The sequence below is a fragment of the Corvus hawaiiensis genome, chromosome 3 (genome assembly GCF_020740725.1).
Source record: "Corvus hawaiiensis isolate bCorHaw1 chromosome 3, bCorHaw1.pri.cur, whole genome shotgun sequence".
Taxonomy (NCBI): Eukaryota; Metazoa; Chordata; class Aves; order Passeriformes; family Corvidae; genus Corvus; species Corvus hawaiiensis.
The window spans coordinates 490,670-506,261 of NC_063215.1; the positions used below are offsets into that span (position 1 = coordinate 490,670).

Here is a 15,592-nt window from a genome sequence, read left to right on the forward strand (position 1 = left end):
TGGCTGTGGTAGTGCCGGCGCCAGGGCGGGCGTGGCTGGTAGCTGTGGCTGTAGGGGTCCACCCCCAACTCCACCATTTCCCTCCCCATGCCCTTCTGTCTGCTGCACTGCTGCTGCTGCTCCAACACGTTTATTGGCAGCGCTGGCACCGCTGCTGGCACAGATGGACACCAGGGGCACAGACACAACTCAGCAGAGGGGATGGATCAGGCCCAGGCACAGCAGGATTCAGATGGAGCCCAGGCAGCAGCATGGGGGGCTGGGGCCAAGGCCAGGTCTGAGGTCCTCCATGGGGGATGTCCCTTCCTGCCAGGACAGACAGGCTCCCTGGGGAGTGGGTGGTGGGGCAGGATTCCACCTCAGAAGCTGTGGCACAGCAGGGAGTGGAAGATCCCAGGGAGCCCCTGTGCTCCACAGGCCAGGCCATGTGTCCATCCCCCCTGGGACGCTGCACTGGAGTTACTCTCCCAGCTCAGGGCTCTGCAGCCATGGGGTGGGTAGAGGGGATGTTGGGATCTGAAGCACTGCCCTGCTCTAACACAAGGAGCTGGGGCTAGGGCCAAGCCTGGCCCAATGTAGCAGCGGGTGGGAGTCTCAGGCGTGGGGGTCCTGACAGTGGGGACAGCCTGCAGTTTCCTCCTGGTGCCGCTCCACCTGTACCGTGCAGAAGGCAAAGCCAAACCTGCTCTGGAGCCGGGCAGTGACCTCCTGCAGCACCATCTCAGTGTCAGCACTGGCATCTAGGAGCAGCAGGGCAGGGGCTCGTTCCTGGCATGGCCAGTGAGAACCCCCGGCCATGCCCTGTGCGAGTCACTCACCCACAGCCACGTGCACCGACGCCGCGGGGTGGCTCGGCGTCAGCGCCCAGAGATGCAGGTCGTGGACACCCCGCACCCTGCTGGCCCCCAGCAGCACCTCCTTCACTGCATCGAACTCGAGGCCTTGTGGTGTCCCTGCCAGCACCACCTGGTCACAGGGGCCACCCTTGGCCCCCAGCCATAGCCCACACCTGGGTGAGAGCTCCCAGTGGAAGCCACTGGGGCTGGGGGCTTCCCCAGGGGAACCAGGCTGAGCATGGTGGCTCTGGGTGAGACAGCCTCACCTTGGAACCAATGTACCTGCCTGGGGTGGAGAGGAGGGACTGGGAGGATTCAGGTGAGGCAAGGGAAGGACAGAGGTAAGCTGCCTCATGGGCAAAGTGGTGTGGCAGCTGCAGCTCCAGGAGCTCCTGTGCCCACCCTGCACCTGTGGTCTTGCACCCCTCTCACTCACTGCTCACCTTCCATGAGGACCCTGAAGACGTCTCTGAGGATCGTGATGGTGGAGCCAAGGACAAAGACCGAGAAGAAGAGGGTGCTGATTGGGTCTGCAATCTTGCACTGGGGCTGCAGAGCAGGATCTCTGTGAATCTGGGGGCAGAGCCCACGTGGCACCCTGGGTGGGACTGGGAGAGCTGTTCCCACCGGCAGCACTGGGGCAGTCCAGCCCGGTCACCTTGAAGTAGATGATGGTGGCAGCCACGAGGACACTGACGCTCTGCAGCAGGTCACCCACCACGTGGACGAAGGCTGCCCGCACACTGGTGCTGCCAGGCAGGGGCCCATGGCTGGGCTGGCAGGCCACAGAGCTCTCCAGCTGCTCGTAGGCCCCTGTGCCATGGCCATGGCCAGCAGGGGCCTGGTGCAGGATGTAGGCCATGCTGGGGAGAGGAGGGCTGGCTCAATGCCACACTGACAGGACATGGGGGCCCTGCTGGCCCTGCTTGGTCAAAGGGGGCACAGGCAGTCACACTGGGTCTTGGGATGGTGGAGAGGAGTGGGGCTGGAGACGCAGCAGGGCTGGAAGGTGTGCAGGAACAGGGCAGGGGTTTGGTTATGGGGCTCGTTACAGGGCTTGGGACGTGCTGCTTGGGGACCAGGGAATGTGGGGCATGGGGGTGTAGACACAGAGACTGGAAGCCCCGAATATATGGGGGACAGGGAAGTGGGAGAGACAGCGCCTGCGGACACAAGGCTGGCACACAGAGACATAAGGTGACCTGGGGGCACAGTTGGGGTTCTTGGGGTTCCAGAGGCATAGGTGGGGCAGGACTCAAGCTGATGGTACACAGGGACCATGGCTGAGTAGCCCCACGTGGGACATACACCAGATTGACTCCGACAGCGCAGGCGGATGTGGCCAGCATGGCTCGTGCCTCGATCTCGTAGTCATTGCTGATGATGCGGGCGGCCGCCAGATAGACGAGGGCTGCGGTCACAACCCAGATGGAGAGGACAGAGGCCAGCGCACCCAGTGTCTCTGTGAGATGGGACGGACCCATTAGTACCCACCCTGGCCATGGAGGTCCCATGGCGTCCCACAGGGCTGTGCCCCTCAGCTCACCAGAGCGGTGCCAGCCAAAGGTCATGGTCTTGGTGGGCGGACGGTTGGAGACCCAGAGGGAGAAGAGGCTGACAGACATGCTGCCCATGTCTGTCAGCAGGTGGGCTGCATCCGTCATGATGGCCAGGCTGTGTGCCAGGTACCCACCTGTGGGCACAGAGCAGCTGGCACCCCATGCCCCGCCGGCAGCCCCCCACCCTGGCCCAGCCCCCATTACCTATCACCTCCCCGACCATGAAGAGGCAGCAGACAGCACAGGCAACACTCAGCTGCTGGTGGGCCTGGAGCCTGCCCTGCCCAGGGCTGGGCGTTGGGGGACTGCAGCGGCAGTGGGGAGCTGGAACTGGGGGGGCCGGCAGTGCTGAAGGATCTTGAGAGCCTGTGAAGAGACTAGGGGCGGGGGTCACTGCCGGCAACACCGGGTCTGGTGTTCCTGCCCAGAACCCCCGAGGGTCCTGCTACTGCCCAGTGGTATGCAGCCAGGCAGCCGGTGGGGCACCTGCAGAACCCCCCCCAGCGGGACGAGCAGCCACGGGACCGGCAGCAGCAGCAGGAGGCGGTGGCACGGGGCTCCCACCGGAATCGGAGCCGGGAGCGGTGCGGGTACCCGCGGGGAGGTGCTGCTGGTGGGAGCGAGGTGTTGCACCTGGGGCCGGGCTGCGGGACGGGCCACCGGTGCGGAGACGTGAGGCGTGGGGAAGGGGCGGCGAGGGCCGAGGTGCTGGTGCGTGGGGCAGCAGTGCGGGATGGGGGACGGACAGCCCACCGGGAGGGGGACTAATGGATGGACGGTACCGGTGTGGGCGGGTGATGGATGGATGGTACCGGTGCGTAGGTGACCCTTGGGCACCGATAGGTGCTGGACGGACACCCGAGGGGGGAGCGGGGCTGGCGCACGGTCGGGCGGGTTCCGCTTGAGCGGAGGTGCCGGTGTCAGGGTGAGCGTGCCGGTGGCGGGGTGACGGTGCAAGAGGCGGACAGTCAGGGCTGGTGCGGGGACTGCGGAGCTGCCGATGTTCGTGTCGGATGGATGAAGGCACGGGGGCGGGCGGGGAGGGACGTGCCGGGAGTGCCGGTGTCGGGTGGAGGGTGGGAGTTGGGCGGTGCGCGACGTGCCGTGGGCTTGCGGGTGCCGGGGGAGCTGAGGGCGATGGGGGCGATGGAGGTGCCAGGGGTGATGGGGGAGCAGGTACCGGCCGTGCGGGTGCAAGAGGACCGAGGGTTGCAGATGCGGCGGATAATGGAGGTGGCGGTGCGAGGAATTGCCGGGGGCCCTGGGAGGGGATGGGGTGCCGGGGGTGGTGGTGCCGGGGTAATGGGGGTGCCGATGATGGAGGTGTTAATGCCGGTAATGGGGTTGTCGGGACGATGGTGTGCCGGTGGTGATTGGAGTGTCGGAAGTGCCGGGGCAATGGGGGTGCCCGTGATGGTGGTGCCCGTGATGGAAGTGCTGATGCTGTCGGTGCCGGCGGCGCCGGTGATGGAGTTGTGCTGGCGGTGGTGGGGGTGCCGGGGTGATGGGATGCCGGGGTGATGGGTGCCAGTGCCGGCGGTACCTCTTGAGGCGCAGGCTGCCGTCGGCGCGGCCGCCCCGCGGGCTGACCAGGCGGGCGCTCTCGGTGCCGGTCGGGGGCTCCATCCCGGGCGCGAGCGGCACCGCGGGCACCGGCACCGCTGAGCCCCGCCCCTGCCGTGGCTCCGCCCCCACCCGCCGGGTCCCGCCCCACGAGGGGGTGGCCGGGTGGTACCGCCCGCGGGTGCCGCTGTTCCGGGCTCTGGGAAGGGGCGTCCGGGGGGGTGCACGGGGCAGCTCGGGTGTTGCGGTCCAATGGCAAATCCAGTGTTTGCTCCAGGCAAATCCGTGTGATACGTGGGAGCTGTGTGTAAGGGGCGCTGCTTTCACGGGGGCAGCTCTTTGGGGGCAGGGCTCAGCCTCACCTCTTGTCCCTGGGCAGGTGATGACACAACTGATCCTGAAAGCCGTCTGAGCACGGGAAGGACAGGAAGGGAGCTGAAGAGAAGCCGGCATGGTGTCACTGACGGAGATCGTGCCTGACCATCCCGATCACCTTCCGCGGTGAAATGCCGAGCCCGGTGCACGAGGGGAGTGCACGGGATAGTGTCTGCCCAGGCTACAGGAAGACTTTTGACGCTGTACCCCATGGGATCCTCCGAGAGAAGTTGTGGGAGTATGGGCTGGATGAGCCGAGAGGGGCTGCACTGAACAAGGGCGGTATGGCCGAGCCCAGAGCAGGGCGTTCCGCGGCCAGTAACGACCAGTGAGCCCCGGGGTTAGTACTGGGTCCAGTCCCGTCTAACACCGCCATTAGAGACCTGGAGGCCACGCAGAGCACCCTCAGCACGGTGACAGATGACACCGAGCGGGGAGAGGTGGCTTCACCCGGCGGGTCGTGCTGCTCCGTGGTGCGGAGGGATCCAGGATGGGCTGCAGAGACAGGGGGCAGGAGCCTGGGGAGGGTCAGCACGGGGCAGTGCTGGGTCCTGACCTGGGAGGAACAGCCTCAGGACGGGCCGGGGGCAGCCGGCTGGGAAGCAGCTCTGCAGAAAAGGCTGCGCGGGTCCCGGGAGACACCGAGTTGACCATGAACCAACAACGGGCCCTTGGCGCGTCCTGGACACCATCTCGTAGCGCCGGGCCCAGCGCTAGCTCCCCAGGACAAGAGGGACACAGACAAGCTGGGGAGAGCCCGCCGAGCGCCCTACGATACTGCAGGACTGGAGCGTCTCTGCTGGGGTAAGGCTGAGGGAGCTGCGGCTGCTCAGCCCAGAGCAGAGCAGGGCTGCACGGCTGTGACACCTCTGGGGAGGGGTCTGGGGGTGAGCCCAGCGCTCCCGGGGTGCCCAGAGACGGGCCCTCATCCGGGGGCGGGCCCTCATCCGGGGGCGGGCCCTCATCCGGGGGCGGGGCCTCATCCGGGGGCGGGCCCTCATCCGGGGGCGGGGCCTCATCCGGGGGCGGGCCCTCATCCGGGGGCGGGCCCTCATCCGGGGGCGGGCCCTCATCCGGGGGCGGGGCCTCATCCGGGGGCGGGGCCTCATCCGGGGGCGGGGCCTCATCCGGGGGCGGGGCCTATCCCGGCCGGGCCGTGCGCAGCGTGACGTGGCCCGGCAGCCCCCGCGGCCGCGCGCGGCGATGGCGGCGGCGGGTGCGGAGGAGCGGCGCGAGTGGCGGGGGGCGCCGGGGCCGGAGCGCGGCCATAGCTCCGGCCCCGGCCCGCTGGGCTCCCTGCTCAGCCGGTTGCCGCTGGCGCCCGCCCCGGCCCCACGGCGCCGCACCGCCAGCCAGTGCAAGCCGGAGCCGCCGCTGCTGCGCACCAGCAAACGGACCATCTACACGGCCGGGCGGCCGCCTTGGTACAGCGAGACCGGCGCGCCCGTGGACGAGGCCTTTGTCATCGGTGAGCGGTGGGACGGGGCCGGGGAGGGGAGGGGATGGAGCCGGGCCAGAAAGGGGATGGAACCGAGACCGGGTCGGGGAGGGGATGGAGGCCGGACCGGGGCCAGGGTCGGGCTGCAGTCGGAAGTCGTGGAACCAGGGCCCGAGCGACGGCCCAGGAGGGGCTGGGACCGGGCTGGAGCCGGATCCGGGGCCGTGACGGATCCGGGGCCGGGGCGGTGCCCCGCCGCTCCCCGCAGGCCTGTGCGGCGGCAGCGCCTCAGGCAAGACCACGGTGGCGACGCGGATCATCGAGGCGCTGGACGTGCCCTGGGTCGTGCTGCTCTCCATGGACTCCTTCTACAAGGTGCGGGACGGGGGTCCGGGGGTCCGGTACAGCGCTGAGCGGTGCCAATATTCGCGGTTCCAAGGCGCGGCAGAGCGGCGCTGATGCTCGGGGCTGCAGGGATCCGGTGCGGCACTGAGCGGTGCTGGTGCCTGTGGATGCCAGGATCCGGCGCAGTGTTGAGTCGTGCTGGTGCCCCGGTCCGGGCATCCGGCATGGCGCTGAGCAGTGCCGGCGCCTGCAGGTGCTGGATGAGGGGCAGCAGGCGCTGGCAGCCCGCAGCGACTACAACTTCGACCACCCTGATGCCTTTGACTTCGAGCTGCTCGTCAGTGTCCTGCGCAAGCTCAAGAAGGGCAAGAGCGTGAAGGTGCCGGTGTATGACTTCACCACGCACAGCCGGCGCCGCGAGTGGGTGGGTGCCGCAGGGGTCGGGCTGGGCCTGGGTGGCAGAGTAGTGGGAAAGGGGAGCACCTCTGGGGTCTGCAGGGCCTGGAAGGCTAAAGGGAAGGGGCGGCTGGGGGTCATCAGGAGTGGGGGACATCAGGATTCTGGGGAGACTGTGGGTGGATCTGCAAACAGGCCTGCACAGATATGAGGAAAGGGCTCAGTGTGAAGGGGTGCCGGGGGCTGGCATTGGGGAGAGGATCTGTAGCAAGGTTCAGGGTCTGTCCTGGGCTGGAGCATCATGCACAGGGATGAACTAGGGCTCCAAGACATTGGGTGCTGCAGAACAGTTATGGGAGCCCCAACACAGTGGTGAGAGCCCAGGGGCATCAGTGCACTGTCTGTGTCAGTGTTGGTGCTGCCGTGGCACATGAGAGAAACAGGACAAGCCCGGCTCTTGTCTGCCTGCAGAAAACAGTGTATGGGGCCAACGTCATCGTGTTCGAAGGGATCCTGGCCTTTGCCAACAAGGAGCTGCTCAAGGTATTGCTGCCTCAGGTGGCCGCTGGCCCGGGAGGGGATGTGCTGCAGCAGGACAGGCACTGGCCTGTGTGCCACTGCAGCAGTGGGGGCTGCGGAGGGAGAGGTCATCCCACTTGCTGCCAGAGCACTACGTGTCAGAGGCCTCAGGGGAGGTGATGCTGGGTGCCATCACTGCGTGGTAGAGGGGAGTAACACAGGTATGATGAGAGCTGCATAGGGGGGTGCTCACCCCTCCCAGTTTTCCAGCTTCTGGACATGAAAGTGTTCGTGGACACGGACTCTGACATCCGGCTGGTGCGGCGGCTGCAGCGTGACATCATGGAGCGCGGGCGTGATGTGGCAGGGGTCATCAAGCAGTACAACAAGTTTGTGAAGCCAGCCTTTGAGCAGTACATTGAGCCCACCGTGCAGGTTGCTGACATCGTGGTGCCCAGGGGTGAGGCCAGAGCTGACCCCAGCGCTGGGAGCGGGTGTTCTGGGGCAGGGGTGGGTCAGCCTCCGCCCCACCCGGCTCCTCTGCTCCACTCTCAGGTGGGGAAAACTTCGTGGCGCTGGACCTCATTGTGCAGCATGTGCACAGCCAGCTGGAGAAGGTGAGCCAGGGGTGAGGAGGAGAAGGGTCCTGCATGCAGAGGGCGGGATGTGGCTGCGCACAGACCTGTGCTCCTGGAGCACCTGGGGGGAGTCTTGACATTGCCGCTCTGTTCTCAGAAGGCCCCGGCATGGTGCTTGGGGGAGCAGATCTGTGAGGCGGGCACTGGGGAGGAGGGTGGGGAGCCACCTGGGTTGTTTTGGTGGCTGTGCTGGCCTGTGAGTGACTGACAGGGTGTCCTTCCTGTTCCCCTGTGCTGCGCTGATGACCTCTCTACCATCCAGCGGGAGATTACAGTCAGGTATGTGGGACCCACCACTGCAGAGGAGCCAGTTCTGGGTTGGGGTGGGGGGCTGCTGGCATCCACTGGATTCCAAGTCTTGCTGCCTCTCTGTCCCTGCTGGCAGAGCTTCGCTGACGTGCCTAAGTGTAGCTTCTGCTCCCCGGTGCTGCAGAGGCTGTTGTCAGCTTCCTGGGGCCTGTCTGGCTGCAGCTGTGGGCTCTGCGTGATACATCCTACACTGTAGCTGATGCATGTGGCCAGGTCCCTGTCCTGGTCCCATCCCTGTCTGGAGCAGGGCTTCTGCCTCAGCTGCTGGGTTGTCCTAGGCTGTTGGCTTCAGCAGGAAAAGTGCCGTGTGTGGTCCATGTTCCTGGAAGTTCATGTCCCATCTGAGCAGGACATCCCTCATCCTTTGCACAGTGTGCAGCCCGATCCTGGGGTGCATGGCAGTGTCCTGCCCTGCAAAGCTGCTGGTCCTGGTGCTGGCCAAGGCTGGTGCTGCAGAGGCTGCAGCAGCAGGATGTGTGGTCCAGGAGGTTCGCTCCAGTCTTTTTGGGTAGTCCAGCTTTGGGATCTCATACCTGGCATCAGACTTGGGGCCTTCTTCAGGATCCAAGCAGGAAGGCCAAGCACGATGCCCACCTTGCACGGGGGTTCTCCTGGAGCCTTCCTTTGGCAGGGTCATGTCCTTCCAAGGGCCCTATGTTGTGGCTCTGCGTGTGCTGCACAGCTCTGACCCCCTTCCTCACTGCAGGGCAGCCCTGGCCTCCGCCCACCAAGGACAGCCACTGCCAAAGACGCTGAGTGTCCTGGAGAGCACGCCGCAGGTGCGGGGCATGCACACCATCATCAGGTACATCCCTGCCCCCAGGCCTGTTCTCTAGGCTGTTTGGTGGGGTCACACCACAAGGCCTGGGGTGAGTTCTTCCCCTTTGCCCCTGGGACCTCAGTTGTGGGTGTTGGCCTGGAGCAGAATAGCTGAATGGAGCTGGCCCTGGTCCCACAGGCACTTCTCTGGTGACCAGATCTCTGCACATCTGCTTTGGGTGATTCCTGAGCCAAGGGCAGGCTTTTCCTACAATGGGAGGGGACTGGTTGGCTCTTTCCTCACTGGAGCACAGGTGGAGCAGCTGGTGGCATGGAGCAAAGTACCCCTTGCTCCTCTCCCAGGACACTTGCATTTAGAGCCACCTTAGAGAAGGGACCTGGGCAGGTGTTTCTATGACTTCACCACTCTTGATCTTTTCATTGCCCTCTGATGCTGCTTTTCTCCAGATGACTGTAGCATTAGTTAGAGGAGGGTCAAGGGCTTCAGGACTACTGAGAGGTTCCTTGTTTTTGTGGCTGCAGACTCTGGCAGCTGCCACATGTGTTTCTGCACAGCAGAGAGGGGATGTTGAGCTCAATCAGGTCCTCCTGTGCCTGCTCGTTCTGTGGCTGCTATGGCACCTGTATGTTGGTTTGGAAAGTGTAACCTTCTGTCCTTATCAGAGACCTGGAGAGGATCGAGTGCACTTTCAGTAGGTTTGCAGATGACACCAAGTTGGGTGGGATGAAGGCTCTGCAGAGGGATTGGGACAGGCTGGATCGATGTGCTGAGACCAGCGGTGTGAGGGTCAACATGGCCAAGTGCCAGGTCCTGCCCTTGGGTCACAACAACCCCATGAAATGCTCTAGGCTGGGACAGAGGGGCTGGAAAGCTGGAAAGGCCCTGGGGGTGTTGGTCGACAGTGGCTCAACATGAGCCCAGGTGGGCAAGAGGCCAATGGCACCTGGGCTGTCCCAGCTGGGCACTACTGGGGCACCTCCAGTCTTGGGGCAGTTCTGGGCCCCTCCTGACAAGAGAGACATTGAGAGGCTGGAGCATGTCCTGGGAAAAGATCGGAGCTGGGGAAGGGCCTGGAGTCCCAGGAGCAGCTGATGGAGCTGGGGGGGGGCTCAGCCTGGGGAAAAGGAGGCTTGGGGGGGCCTTCTCGGTCTCTATAGCTTCCTGACAGGAGGATGCAGCCAGGTGAGGGTCAGGCTCTGCTCCCATGGAATAAGGGACAAGAGGAAACTGCCTCAGGCTGCTCCAGAGATTTAGGTTGGATATTGGGAACAATTTCTTCATGGAAAGGTTTGTCCAGCCTCCTCACAGCTGCTCCAGGTAGTGATGGAGTCTCCATCCCTGGTGGAATTTAGAAACCACATGGATGTGGCATTTGGGTAGGTGGGCTAGAGGTGGCCTTGGCAGTGCTGGGGGAGCAGCTGGACTTGATCGCAAAGGGCTTTTCCAACCCAACAGTTTATGATCTTCTGATACTCATGACCACATGCAGGCTGGGCACCTCCTTTCCTTCTCCTGACTCCTTCCTCCTGTGGCAGCACAGGCTCAGAGACAGGTCACAGCAGTAGAACAGGTGATGTGGCAGCTCAGGTGGCCCTCTGCCAGTGCCCATGTCCCTCCCCCAGGCTGTGGCTCCACCTTTGTACCACAAGTGCCTGATGACCTTAATCCTCTGAGGCTTAGGCTGTGCTGAGCTGCCCTGGGAGTGGGTCGGGCTTTGCCTGGGGCTGCAGGGCTGCAGCACCATTGGCCTCACGTGGCTGTGGCTGTCCTGATGCCACGTGGGAGCAGGGCCAGGGGTGGCAGGGAGGCAGCTGAGCCCATTCCATATGGTATATAAGAAATGCCGCTTTTCTGAGGAGCATTGACTTGGCCTGTCAGCTACCCCCTCAAATCCTGCTGGGGCAGTGCCTTTCCTGAACCTCTGAGCTGAGGAGCTCCCCTGGGTGTGTGTGTTAGGGGACGGCGAGGCAGCATGCGTTTCTGGTGAGACTTGGCAGCACTTGTTGGCTTCTGTGTCACTTGAGCATGACATGGGGCTGTTGCTGGTCACCACATATGACCCTCTGCTCCCGAGGTGCTGCTTTTGCCTGGTGCCCTTCTCTCGGGCTCTCAGAGACCTGGTGAGGATCAAACACACCTTTTGCCACATTTCCTGCACCTCCATGTGCAAGGTTACTGCATCTTGGCAGATCTGTCTCTTGTCTTTATTAATTGAATCACACAGTGGTTTGGGTGGGAGGGACCTTTAGAGGCTACCTAGTTCAGTCCCTGACATCGGCAGGGAACCTTCCACTGAACCAGGTTTCAGCTGCCGCGGTGCCACTGGCCTTACACACAGCAGCAGTGCTCATGGAGTGCTGCTGCTCCCACCAGCACAGCCTTTCCAAGCACCTTGACACGTCAAACCCTGTGCCTGCATCACCGCAGAGCTGTGAGCCAGGATTCTTCTCCCTCCTTTTCCTGTCCGGTCTTTCCCAGTGCAATTCTCTAGGATGCAGATGGTCAATCCTGGCATGCCAGCCAGCACCATTCCCTGTTGTTCCACACCAGAGGCTCCTCATGCTCCACCCCTCTGTCTGCTGGGAGGTTGTTGGTGGCAGCAGATGAGCATCGTCATGGCAGATCCAGGCTGGCATCCGGGGGAAGCGCTTTCTAGAGCAATTTTCTGCTGTCGTGGAGAGACAGAAACTGAAAATGAGTCCCACACTGGAATAGCTGCACAGTTTGAGTCATGAGGCTGAGAAGAGATGGAGTATGAAGGATGCAGTGTCAGGATGAGGGGGAAAGGTATCCCATTGCCAGAGGGCATGTTGCATGAGATACTGGGAAGAAGTTCTGTGAGGGTGGTGAGGCTCTGCCACAGGTTGCCCAGGGAAGCTGGCTGCCCCAAGGTCAGGTTGGACAGGGTCTGGAGGAATGTGGTCTAATGGAAAGTGCCTCTGCCCGTGGCAGGGGGTGGGACAAGATGACCTTTAAGGTCCATCCCAACACAAACCATTCTGGGATTCTGTAACCCATTCATGCCCAGATTCATGCCTGGCTGTACCAGCTGGCTCCAGTTCATGTGCAGAGCTGATGCCATGATCTGGCCCCAGGTAGATGCTCTTGGTCCCTCTGTCATCTGAGCATGCCAAGGAAAGCTGAGGTCCTCGGGAGAGCCAGCTGTGGTGCTGCCATGCCCAGCTGCAGGCTCCCAGTGTGCTGCAGTGTGCTGAGGTTCATCTGCCTCCTCTGTGGATAGGAGCAGCGTGTTTCCTCAGGCTTCACCCAGGCAGTGACGCCGTGGGGTGAGGGGACTGCTATGGGGACAGCGATGGCCCCTTTGGCAGTGCTCTGCCAGCTGAGGAGGTGGGATGGCAGCACTGATGGAGTGATCCTGGTACCCTGCTGCTGCCAAGCATGTCTGGGCTGTCCTCCCTTGCACAGCCCTTCCCCCTGCACTGCTTGCGTCCTGGGCAAGGAGAAACTTCAAGGTTGTTTGTGTCTGTGCACTTGGGGCCAGGGGTGCTCCCCCATCCCCAGAGAAACCTGCCTCTGTGGGAGCAGTGTGGGGCCCGTCCCACCCAGCCAGGGGCCAGCACAGCCGCTGTGGGTCTCAGTGGGGGCAGCTGGCTGGGACAGGACAGGCTGCCGTGGAGGCAGGGAGGCTGCTGGGCTTGTGCTGTTCCCAAGCTGCTGTGGGTGGATGTGGGGGTGCAGTCCACCTGTGCGTGCATGCTGACAGCCCACACTGGGAGCCGTAGGCAGGGTGCCTGTTCCTTCCAGACCAGAACTGATTTTCTGCCTTCCCTGGCGGTGCTGGCTGTGCTCAGGGATTTGGGATGTCTGTATGCCGTGGTCACTGCAGGTGCTCAGCTATGAGCGACCCTGGAATGGCTGCAGGAACACACAGGGACAGCAGTGACTGTTCATCCTCCTCTGAGTGCCTCATTGGGGCTGTCTGTCATCCAGCAAGGTGTAAGAAATGGCAGATGATGTCTTAAAATACAGAGTAAAAATATTCAATATCCTTCTGCCTCTTCAGGAGTGTTGCCAGCTCCACCTCTTCCATCTGGGAACAAGGAGTGTCTGTGGGACGTCTTTGTCCTCATGTTCCCCACGAGGCTGGTGGCCAGGGGTGCTCCCAGTACGAAAAGCTGTCCACTTCCCCTCTGCCATGGGGTTAATGCCCTGCATGCAGGGCTGGCTTTACCCCTCCTGGGGGAGGGGAGAGGTTTCCTGGGAATTGCAGCCCCATGGTAGCTTTGTTCTGGTTTGTGTTAGTTTTACTTCTAGCTGCCTTCAGTACATCAGAGCTGTGAAAAGGGCACTATGGGTATTTCAGAGTCACCTGGTTCTTGGCAGTGCTTTATCTGACTTGGTATGTAGAGGGGAGAGCTGGGGACATGTTCAACTTTTTTCTGTCACCCAGCATGCTCAGCCATGGTACACTATGTCCCCTTCCACAGCGGGGTCCTAGTCCATCCTGGCTCTGCTCCTGTTCCCCCCCTGGGCTCCCCAACACTCACCCACTGCTCCTGAGTTTGTGCTGCTCCAGGACTGATGGTCCTGCCTGACCTGTTCCTACTCCCCATTCTCTCCCAGCTCTCTGATGTCTGTAGCTGGTTTTGCATCTCCCTCCTGGGGTAGCTAAGCCCCTCTCTTGCCTCTGTGGTCCTGTCTAAGACTACAGCTGAGGTCTTAGTGAGCCCCAAAATGCTGGTGATCACTGACTGTGTCACTCCAAGAGTGCTCTGGTTCCCATAGACTGGGACTGCTCGCCATGCTGGTTGTCTGCAGGGGATGGCAGGGGCTCTGTTCCCGCCTCACATGTGTCATCCCTTCCAGGAACAAGGACACGACCAGGGATGAATTTATCTTCTACTCCAAGCGCCTGATGCGGCTGCTGATTGAACATGCCTTGTCATTCCTGCCGCTGAAGGTGAGTGACCGCTCTTGGGTGCAGCCACAACCTCGTCCCCATCTTCCCTGCTGGGTGCCCCCAGTCACATGGGGTCTGGCTCCCCCCACACTTGCTGTGCTCCCCTTTCTGCAGTCGGTCACTGTGGAGACGCCCCAGGGCACGATGTACGAGGGGAAGCGGTTCCACAGGCAGCGGGTGAGACACGATCCCTGCTCCCCATGAGTGCACAGCTACTGGGGTTGGCACACATTAGGAGCACCCAGCACGTGTCCCTGCCCTTCTCCCAGATCACCGGCGTCTCCATCCTGCGAGCAGGCGAGACCATGGAGCAGGCCCTGACCGCTGTCTGCAAGGACATCCGCCTGGGCAAGATTCTCATCCAGACCAACCTGGACACAGGGGAGCCTGAGGTGAGTCCTGCTGCAGCCTGGCACACAGCCATGCACCACTGGCCGGTCACCAACCACCCTCCTTCCCTCCCCAGCTCCACTACCTGCGCCTGCCCAAGGAGATCAGCGAGGACTACGTCATCCTTATGGACAGCACCGTGTCCACGGGGGCCGCGGCCATGATGGCTGTGCGCGTCCTGCTGGTGAGGGGCCGGGTAGGCAGGTGGGGGCATGGGGCCCTCTGGGCCCAGCTGGACGCTCATACCCCCATGTTCCACAGGACCACGATGTGCAGGAGGACAGGATCTTCCTGCTGTCGCTGCTGATGGCGGAAATGGGGGTGCACTCCGTGGCCTATGCCTTTCCCCGCGTCCACATCATCACCACTGCTGTGGACAAGCGGGTCAACGAGGAGTTCCACATCATCCCGGGCATTGGTGAGGGGGACCAGGGCATGCTGTACCTCGTGGCCAGGGTCAGCAACCCTAGGGGTAACCTTGTGGCCACACTGAAGGGACTCTGATGGGGCTGGTGCTGATGCTGACCCTTCACTTTGTCCCTTTCTCTGCCAGGTAACTTTGGAGACAGATACTTCGGCACCGATGGCCCCTCAGCCTGGTGTGAGAGCGACAGCATAGACTGCTGAGCTGGCTGGCCACAGGACCACAGGCCAGGCCTGCTGCAGGGCTGACCCCTATCCCTGCCCCCAGGAGAGGCCCTGAGCTGCCAGCCATGCCCACCTGCCAGCCCTTGGCTTTCTGGACCTGCACAAGCCCCTGCTGCTGGCCTTCCTCTGCCCCAAAGGACCAATCCTCCCCAGGGAGGAGGAGAGAGGGATGGCCTCTCCTGTGGCCCACGGAGAGGGGACATTTAGGGACATTCCTTGCTCCCAGAGCCGTGCCTCAGAAGGGAGTGGTGGTCTCCCTGCGGCTGTGCCTGAGGGGGTGCTCACCCTCTACCCAGGGGAGGAGGGGGATGGGGTCCAGTCCAGGCGTGCTCCATGCCTGGAATCCGTATTTATTTGTATTTATTGTGGGCAGCCCCCGGCTCCAGCGGGACCCTCCGACATCAGGGACTGGATCTCATGGATCTGCTGTGTCCCCACCAATCCACACTCCATCCCTGGTCCCAGGAGCTGGGGGGTTGGCACCCGGCTGCTTTCCCGGTGCTGTCCCATCCTCGGTGCGCAGAGCGGTGCCGGTGACCGGGGGATGGCGAGGTGTCCGCGGTGCTGCCCTTGTTGCTCAGGTTCTTTTTCAAAGGGCAGCGGCAGCCTTGCCCCCACCCCCTCCCCCACGGGCGGCAGCAGGAGGTTCCGGGGGCGGGGGTCCGCCCCCCACCCCGCGCTGTCCCGGGGCCCGGCCGTGCCGTCACCACCCCGGGCTGTCCCGGGGCCCGGCCGTGCCGTCACCACCCCCTCGCCGCCGTTTTGTATCAATAAAGGAGCAGCGCGATTCCTGTGTGCCGCCTCGTGCTGCCGCCGGGTCGAGGTCGGGGTCGGGGCGTTCCCGGGGCCGGGCCGGTGGCGCCGGGCGCTGTCC

The 15,592-nt window shown here is 63.2% G+C and overlaps 2 protein-coding genes across 4 annotated transcripts; one reads left to right on the top strand and one right to left on the bottom strand.

Annotated features, from left to right (window-relative positions):
- Positions 1 to 114: 114 nt before the first annotated feature.
- On the bottom strand, positions 115 to 4,057 carry SLC30A3 (solute carrier family 30 member 3). Of its 3 annotated transcripts, none has more exons than XM_048299826.1 (8): positions 3,939 to 4,057; positions 2,600 to 2,772; positions 2,383 to 2,529; positions 2,145 to 2,298; positions 1,495 to 1,699; positions 1,280 to 1,385; positions 819 to 953; positions 115 to 740 (listed from the first exon to the last, which is right to left on the bottom strand). In XM_048299826.1, the coding sequence occupies exons 1-8, from the start codon at positions 4,019 to 4,021 to the stop codon at positions 595 to 597; spliced, it is 1,149 nt and encodes a 382-aa protein (XP_048155783.1). In that variant the 5' UTR covers positions 4,022 to 4,057; the 3' UTR covers positions 115 to 594. The 3 variants fall into 3 exon arrangements, with proteins under 3 accessions (XP_048155783.1, XP_048155786.1, XP_048155785.1); XM_048299828.1 differs by having other exon boundaries at positions 629 to 740; positions 819 to 966; XM_048299829.1 differs by lacking the exon at positions 819 to 953 and having other exon boundaries at positions 115 to 654.
- A 1,479-nt stretch (positions 4,058 to 5,536) lies between these two features.
- LOC125323521 (uridine-cytidine kinase-like 1) lies at positions 5,537 to 15,505 on the top strand. The gene is made up of 14 exons (XM_048298577.1): positions 5,537 to 5,801; positions 6,040 to 6,146; positions 6,370 to 6,540; positions 6,984 to 7,055; positions 7,302 to 7,491; positions 7,587 to 7,648; positions 7,932 to 7,948; positions 8,685 to 8,783; positions 13,587 to 13,680; positions 13,795 to 13,857; positions 13,950 to 14,072; positions 14,147 to 14,254; positions 14,332 to 14,488; positions 14,624 to 15,505. The coding sequence occupies exons 1-14, from the start codon at positions 5,537 to 5,539 to the stop codon at positions 14,695 to 14,697; spliced, it is 1,602 nt and encodes a 533-aa protein (XP_048154534.1). The 3' UTR covers positions 14,698 to 15,505.
- Positions 15,506 to 15,592: the final 87 nt, after the last annotated feature.